The 8725-nt window shown below is 27.7% G+C and overlaps 2 protein-coding genes across 2 annotated transcripts; both read right to left on the minus strand.

Moving 5' to 3' along the window:
- Positions 1-3280: 3280 nt before the first annotated feature.
- Positions 3281-4581, minus strand: LOC112681461 (vigilin-like). The gene is made up of 4 exons (XM_025551710.1): positions 4491-4581; positions 4070-4421; positions 3545-3763; positions 3281-3479 (listed from the first exon to the last, which is right to left on the minus strand). Exons 2-4 carry the CDS (start codon positions 4298-4300, stop codon positions 3375-3377), a joined length of 555 nt encoding a protein of 184 aa, XP_025407495.1. The 5' UTR covers positions 4301-4421; positions 4491-4581; the 3' UTR covers positions 3281-3374.
- On the minus strand, positions 4326-8651 carry LOC112681460 (vigilin-like). Its single transcript, XM_025551709.1, has 9 exons — positions 8409-8651; positions 6710-6925; positions 6255-6437; positions 5600-5753; positions 5336-5514; positions 5132-5263; positions 4918-5064; positions 4491-4646; positions 4326-4421 (listed from the first exon to the last, which is right to left on the minus strand). The coding sequence occupies exons 1-9, from the start codon at positions 8580-8582 to the stop codon at positions 4326-4328; spliced, it is 1437 nt and encodes a 478-aa protein (XP_025407494.1). The 5' UTR covers positions 8583-8651.
- Positions 8652-8725: the final 74 nt, after the last annotated feature.

Below are 8725 nucleotides of genomic sequence, written 5' to 3' on the forward strand. Positions count from 1 at the left end.
TTTTATATGGACTCATTACTTCCAGAAATAATCGATTCTAGGTTTGATCGAGGATTACCAATAAGGCCAGGCATTCCCGAAAAAAAAGTTTAATACTACAATAGTTGTAGTATAATAATTATTATTAATAGTTATTGTGATAAATGATATAAATATAATTATCATAAAATTTACGAATTTATTTGTTATGATTATAGCACCTTTAGCTTTTTATTTTATTTCTAATACATCTAGAATTAATTAATAATTAGATGTTATGAATATTCATTCTAAAACTTTTTTTTTTTATAAAATTTGGCAACCGATGATTCTCGCACTCGAATTGCAAATGCGTTATACTTATTATGAATTGATAAATAATAATAATAATAATATTGAATAATATTACATGATTTGCGGCGTATAAACGACGACGGTAAAGACTAATGACAGTCCGTTTGCTGATAAGGTCGGAGCGTATTATTTCGGGGAAGTCAAACACACACTAATAATCGTTTACAAACGCTAACACTCAAAGGCATAACATAACGTGTATGAGGTATTATCTATATTCAACCCCTTAAAAAAGATCCAATTCCAACCCCCTTGGGGGGCCTCACCACCACGTCTTTTTTTTAACAATAACTACTGTTCCTAATTCCAGAGCTACGTGTCGATAATTATCACGATTTTCATTCTGAAAAAATATACGGATTCTCCATAATATGTACAAGGGAACGATCGAGCCACATTTTCAATTTTTGTAATTTGAATTGCAATAAATATTGTTGAAAATTAAAAAAAAATACAGAATTTCAAACTTAAATATTTAATTAACTAAATACAATTTTTAAAATGTGCCTCGATTGATCCCTCGTACATGTTGTGGAAAAAAAGAATGTTTTTTTCAGAATACAAATCGAGATAATCGTTGCGGCGTATTGGTTGAATTAAAATCGTATGTTAGAGTGGAAAATAAACTTTTTTCGCGATCACAATATTACGGCCTGACCTGTGCGTGCGAGTGCGTGCAAGAGCCCTCCGTACAGCTACCGTGCTGCGTCAAGATAATGAAGCTATACACCAGGGGCGTATTTAGGAGGGAAGTGATATGGGTGTTGGAACACCCCCACCATCGACCGTATTTTATGGTATTTCACCAAATTGCAAACTTTGTTACGGTATAATTTAAATAAACGTAAGAATATGTGAAATCATTTTCATTAATATAATAATTTATATAAATATCGTACATAGTATTTATAAATGTATACGCGGGGGACAGAACCTCCACTTACTACTAGTCTATTAAATATGGATAGTCTATTAAACACCCCCGTTAAATGAATCCTGGATACGCCACTGCTATACACTGTAATATAATTAGATACGTTCATGTTCATATTATTAGTAAATTTCTTACCGAATTTCAAACCCATACTTATATAAAACTAAATGGCATATCTCAAATAACGATTATTTAACATAATTTTATTACTTTGATTTAAATATACAGAGTGTTTTTGGAATGGATTAGGACACTAGTATACACGTACCCGCTGTGATGGCCCAAAGTAGATTTTTTTGAAATTTTTTTCAACCTCTAAAATCTTGGTTTACTCAATTTATTTTTAGGAAAATTTATCAAAATTCTTATATAAATCGAGACGTCACACTGTTTTTCGACTTGTCGCGTGTTTTTCACGCTCGAGTCGCCGACTAAAAAAAAGTCGTGCGACACATCGATTCGTATGAGAACACTTCACAATAAACAGTGGTGATAGTAGTTTGTTGTCAGTTAACACACATAAGTAATTAAAACAGCTTTAACATTGTAAAAAAATCATAATTAAATACATTTTAATTTTAAAATCAATTTTTATTTACAAAAGTTGTTATATGTGACCCTCGTTAACTTATATGCACTTTTCTAGACGACGATGTAATGAACTCCAAGTTTTTTCCAATTCATTTGACGAATGATATCAGCTACATTATTAATTCTCATCAAAAGTTCATCTCAATTATTTACTTTTTTAGCATAAACTTGTTCGTTCATAAAACCCCATAAGAAAAAATGGGTTATGAGTTAAAATAAGAACTGCATGGTGGCCATGTTATGTCTGGGCTATATTGAGCATTGTTTCCAGCTCCTCTACCTATAATTTGGCAAGGAAAAGATAATGTTATTGTTGTTGGACTACATTTGTATGATGAGGAGGTGCACCATCTAACATAAATCACATTGATTCATGTTCTTCCAATAGTACATTCTCTAATAGTACCGGAAGATCATACATGATAAAATGTAAAAATCCCTGACCGTTCGATCTAGCCGATATCGTAACTCGTTATCGTATGTTGCTCGGCGGTGAACGGGTAAAATAATATTATTACGTAACTTTAATACATAGACTTCTATACTAACTTGATAAACTCATCGTATAACTCATCGAATTTATCATCGAGAATGATGAAATCTGGCGGAAGTGCTCTTATCATACTCCACCAGGTTTTCGGTCGGCAAAAAAATATTAAATACTTGCTGATTACTATTCTTACTATTTCTTCAATAAGAAAATTTAAATAAACTAGAAGACATAAAAGTTAAATATAATTAAGAGGAAAAAACGAATACTTCATTATTCACGAAATAAATATTTTTATCATATTAGTTTAAAATTAAAACATACAAATTATAAAATACAACTAATTTGGTTAATTGATGTCGTTTATTAACAATATTTGAAGTTTTTGCTTTAGCAACATGATGTAATTGCATTTATAAATATTTTTACAGATTACTATTACTTATTACTAAACATAATCTAAGATTTTGTAAAAAGAAATTATTGGAGCACGTCATATTTTATAGAATATTGAAATTATAACAATCATTCTTGGCTGGGATTATTATTTTTACAGATGAACCAGATAGAAGTAAAATAGCAGGTCAGTTTAATTAACAAATTCCCAAAATATTTATGTAATTTAAAAATACTATTAGAACTCTTTAATAATCCTCCTCTATTTTTTTACATCAATTAATATGGAATAAAAATATTAATGACTATAGTTTAGTTCATTTTATGTAATAAAGAATATTATCTTTCAGTAGCGTAGCCAGGATTTTAAAATGGAGGGGTGGAGGGGGCCAAACCCAAAATATTAAAAAAACATAATCAACAATTAACAATAAGTTTGTTCATATAGTAATTTTTATATTAAATTTATCGTATATAATATATTTTATTTCATTATAATTACATATCAATTTATTAGCTTAATTATTTTGACTAATCTAACAATAAAAGACATTGATAAGATTTTGAAAAAAAAAAAAATGTTTTTATAATTTATTTCTGACAAAAATCAAAACAAACAATTGGTTGTAGTTAATGTAAGCTTCTATTTTTTTTCATATTAGTTTTCTTTTGAATTGAGGGCCCCAAATCACGAAGGCCTCGGTGCATCGCATCTACTGCACCACTGCTACGCCGCTGTGTAACACGATTATTGATTAATAATTTAACGATAAAACAATAAGTGTTGGTATACAACTTACCAAGTCAATAATAATATTATTGATTTCATTTTTAACTTTTTCAACATAATCCTTGTGGCCTTTAATCAAAACTTGACTTGAATTGGAACTAGCTTGTGGAAATTTAATAGTAACTCCATTATGTTTCCCACTTATCTGGTTTATTACTTCAGAGTGGTGGGCAACAAAATGGTCATGATATTTTGGAGGAACGTTCATAGTCACTTCAATTATGTTTTTCTATAAAATTTTAATGTATTACGAGATTATAATTATTATTATTGATTATGATTCTGGTATATCTATTATTTAAATAAATTAAAAGGTTAAAAAAAAATTGTTAAATTATTTAGTTATGTTTAAGTACATCAATGATTATTTTAATTTTTTATCTTAAATTGTTTCATTTTATATGACTTATATATCAATAGTTCATTATTGTAAAGAAAACTATGAGCAATTATGTAAATATAATCTCAATACAATTTCAATAAAAAATAGACAGGTTAGTTTAATACACGTGCATTTGTATTGAATTATACATACCAAAACTTTAGCATGGTCTGAAAGTCTTTGTTTAGAAAGAGCAACATTTGCTTTACTATCACTGATCACAATTCTATCTCCAGCACCAAGATTAGGAAATTCAATTTTAACATAGCCACATTCATTTTTCAATTCGTGTATACATTCTTTTTGTTTGACAACTAAAGTGCCATGATTCTTTTCATTGATTTCTACATGTTCTTCGATGACTTTACCAATATCGGTTATCATAACTTCAAATTTTGCTTTTGCTATATTAACATTCTCTTTTTTTACCAACAATAGTTATATTTTCATTAGTGGAATCAGTTTCAGGCGGGAAAATTATTCTTGTATTCGTTAAATGTCTGATCTGGAATCCAAGTATTAAACCATAAATGAACACATTGTACCCATATATTAAATTATTTTAACAACATACCTCTTTAACATTGACTCCATTTGTTCCAATTAAATATTTGTGAAACTTCGGATTTACATTCATATCAAACACATATTTATGAACTTCATCAACCATCGTCTGAATTTGTGTAATAACATTTTTAACATCATCTTCAGGTCCTTTGATAACTATAGTCTATGAATAAAAGTTTAGCTTTAAAATAACGGTTTGTTATTTTTTTTAATAGATTTTAGCATTTGGGAAATTTTCTTGAAAATTTACTTATTGTATTAGGGGAGGAGAAACAGTTTCATCTCTTGAGACAATCGTTTCCTGCTCAAAGAGAGAAACTGCCAGAGGCCAGGTTCGAATCGATGTCTAAGCGTATATCACGCATATAATAACTTATACAATTGGTTAAATTGTCATTTTAATTTATAATTTCAATAAATAAGTATATTCTTACATTATCTCCTTTAACAGTTGGTAAATTCAATGTCACATTATCCCCACAATCTTCTTTTATAGATTGAATGAATTTATTCCCAAGATTTACAATGGCATTTCTAACTTTAACATTTCCCAACACCATTTCTTTTGTTATTATGTCTCCCTAAAAATACATGATTGATAAATTAAAAATAAAATTGAAAAATAAATAATCTTTATAAAAAACCAACAATTTCATTTTGTATTTCTTTAATCATATCATAAGCAATTAAAACTTTTCTTTTATTTCCCATGACTTTAATAACATTCTTATTGTCTCCTTCGCGTGGTAAAAAAATTCTCGTATCAGTCTCTTCTCTAATCTAGAATATTAAATTATGTAAATAACAATATTTCTAAAGGTCGAATCACAAAAGTTAATAAATAATAATAACCTTTTTAATAAATATTGCTCTCTTTCCAGTACTAAGTTTTTGAAATTGCTTAAAAATAGGAATTTCCAACACATAGTTGATTTCATCCAATACTTCGGCCAATTCAGCTAATGATTTAAATGCTTTATTTACATCATCGTTCAAACCTTGTATTTTAACTAAATTATTTCTAGCCTCAACTAAAATATCAAACCAAATATTATTTATAAACTCTCAAAATACAAAAAATACAAACATATTAATACTATTAATACTTTTAATTACCTGGACTGGGGAATATAATTTTAACATTAAATATTTTCTGAAGTTCTCGAACTTTTTCACCATTGAATCCAATTATCGCTCCATGGTGACGTTGATCAATTTTTATTTCTTTTTCAGTTTTACTTTTCAACTTAATTATAATTTCCTCCAATTCCTAACAAAAATTTTAATTATTAAAAAATTACGAAAGAAACTATTTGATGGAAATTTATTAAAATACCCGATTTCGTTAATACATAATACTTGTAAATTTTTTTCTAAAAAACAAACATATCAGAAACCTTTTAAAAACTTTTAAACCTATAAGTAATATTAAAATTTAAAGTTCATTGTATTCGTATATTGTTATATCAAAATTCAATATTAAAATCTTCATTAATTTATTTTTACTATAAAAGTATAGTAAAAATTATCGGCATTTTAATTTAGAAATCGTGAAATTTTTAAATATTTATTAAAAGATTTAATTATAATTTTATTAATAAAATAAATAAACTAGTACGGTCACAAATAACCACTTTATGTATTTTATGCATTATCTATTTTGTCAATTTTTCTCCAAGCTATTCATTCTAGCATTTCTTTTCGAAAATTAATTTACTTTAATGTGTTAAACTTAAATTCCGATTAATTAAAACATATTTTTGATACATACTTGAACTACTTTTTTCGTGGAATCCTTTGTTCCAGTTATATAAATTATGTCAGCCGAATTTTTCATACACGGTATTTGAAGACGTGCTCCTGTACGTTTTTCAATATTCTTAAGATTAAGTCCTTGTTTGCCCAATAACGTACTTCGATGTTCTTTTGGAAACGGTGTAGTAGTAGTTTTAATCTAAAATTTAATGTTTTAGTTAAAATTGCTAAAAAAATATTTTTTTATTTATTTATCCGTAATAAAACTATAAAATAACAAATGATTCATTAAGCATTTTAAATTATTATGCACATTTATATATTATAATATTAAAAAATAATAATAATAATAATAATAATAATAATAATAAATTATTCATAATTTGTACACAACAATATAAATATATATATAATACATATTATTTTTATCAGTTTATCTTATTAATTCCAACTTAATTAAAACTTATTTACTTGAGTTTGTTCGAATGTGTTAATTTTTTGTTTTGCTCGTTCAACATTTACTCTATTGCCGCTGATTTGTAAAGTCAGATCCATGGTTTTTGAAACACAAATCTCTATTCCTACATTACACTCTTTCCCAATTTTCATATATGCTTCCTTACATTTTTTATTCTCTAATTGACTATTCCTGTCCCAATGTCTGTCTTGGGCAGGTATAGTAATTATCTACAAATTTTACAAAATAAAAATTAAGATATTTTTTTATTTATATTTTAGATATAAATCAACAAAAACTTTCTAAACTATTACTATTCATACTGAAAAATGTTATTTAAAATCATAATAATGATGTTCTTTAATATGTAAATTATCGTTCTATAATTTTTATGTTATTTTTTATTTTTTATTTAAATTTTGACACAAAGTTATTATGGCTCAACAATTAAATCATGTAAGATAACTAAGTATGTATTTTAACATTAATATACAATAATCATTATTATAAAATAATATTAGTAAAATACAATAATTTGAGATAATTATGAAATAAGAGTTAATTTTGATTGATCATTTAAATGAATAAAGTAGAAAAGAATTTGGGCTTAGGAGTAAGGTGATTGCGTAGAAGAGCTGTAATTATAAAAGAAGGGTAAATATAAGATTTATTAATGCCAGAAGGTCTGAGATAAATTGGAAAACGGTATATCGTCCATAGGGCTATTTGGTAATAGGATATTATTAGAACCAGTGATGGAGGCGCAAGAAGCTTTGGAAAAAAGTTTGATAAGAGAAGACGTGAGAACAATATTTTTATTTTGATGATTACAAGTGGGTTGTTTTGCGATGTTTAAGAAATAATTTATGTTTAGGACAACCTTTATAATTGGAAGTATGATTACCCACGCGAAAGTCGCACTTGGTTAAACTGCCTTTCTTTTTGATGTAAATGTTTCAGGAGTGATTTCTGCTGCGTTTAACACAGCGTGAAGGATGAAGGATCACCATTATTTCCGATATGGTGATGGTAATAGTTAACATTGTAACCGTAGCTATGTCATTTTAGACATTGAGGTGAATCACTATAAGTCTTATTGGGTAATTGGACTTAAATTTTAATGTGCAACATTGATGATTCATTAAAAATTGTATTTGGATTAATTGCAACAATGAACAGCGGAAGCGTATGGCCATTTTGAATAACATTCGTAATTCTTTTGCGGGAATCTAATTTCAATAGAGCATCTGATATATATATAGTGACCTGATGTTTTTATATTGATGGTAAACAACAGATTCTTTGGTTATATTATGTACGTCATAGGAGGTGTCAAGTTTGATTTCTTTGTCCACTTCGCTCGAAAAGACAGCGAAACGATTAGGCGAGACTAATGGTTTAGTGTTTTTCCCTGTAGAATTATGCTATGATAGCAGCGACCGTTTGGGTTTGGTAGTAAGCGGAGAGGGTGTGTTGTCCATCTTGAAAGTGAAGTAGCATAAATACGATATATAATACCGTGGATACTCGTATAATACCGTAAACTGAACTAACTAACTTAACTTAAATAAACTAATAAAGTAACTTAAATAAAATTGCGGTAACGGAACGGGCAAATTATAATCGCACTGACATGCGACCGTGTTACAAATCAATATCAGACTGATCGATCTAATACTTATTAGTTATTATTAAAATGGCATGATAAATTACTTCGTTCACCGTTGAAGATTTAAAATTACTCCGTTTTTTAAATTGTGCAGTCCCAATTGTCTCCGAAGTCTTCAAAACTGGCAAAGCTGGAAATGAATGATTGTAGTTGTTGCCATTACTCATAGCATCTCCTGCACTTGGTTGGCCAGACACCATTGATACATTGTTCATCATTGTAATTGATGTTCTAGACAGATACTTTTTTGAAACAAAATCTGAAAACTAAAATCAGAATGCGAATGAATAAATAAATTTAATTCGTTCGAATTTGATATCAATGTTCAACCAGTATAATATTTCAGAAAGTGATGTGATAC

The sequence above is a fragment of the Sipha flava genome, unplaced genomic scaffold (assembly GCF_003268045.1).
Source record: "Sipha flava isolate LNK unplaced genomic scaffold, YSA_version1 19151_pilon_pilon, whole genome shotgun sequence".
Taxonomy (NCBI): domain Eukaryota; kingdom Metazoa; phylum Arthropoda; class Insecta; order Hemiptera; family Aphididae; genus Sipha; species Sipha flava.

Bases quoted from the DNA above. Each gene is read 5' to 3' on its own strand.
- LOC112681461 (XM_025551710.1), bottom strand. From the start codon at position 4,300: ATGATAACCGATATTGGTAAAGTCATCGAAGAACATGTAGAAATCAAT. The intron at 3,764-4,069 runs GTATGTATAATT...AAAATTTTATAG, and splicing joins CAGACCATGCTAAAGTTTTG to AAAAACATAATTGAAGTGAC. The intron at 3,480-3,544 runs GTAAGTTGTATA...CGTGTTACACAG, and splicing joins ATAATATTATTATTGACTTG to CGGCGTAGCAGTGGTGCAGT.
- LOC112681460 (XM_025551709.1), bottom strand. From the start codon at position 8,582: ATGATGAACAATGTATCAATGGTGTCTGGCCAACCAAGTGCAGGAGAT. The intron at 6,926-8,408 runs GTAATTTATCAT...TAAAATTTGTAG, and splicing joins AATCTTCAACGGTGAACGAA to ATAATTACTATACCTGCCCA. The intron at 4,647-4,917 runs GTAAGAATATAC...TTTTATTCATAG, and splicing joins CAACTGTTAAAGGAGATAAT to ACTATAGTTATCAAAGGACC.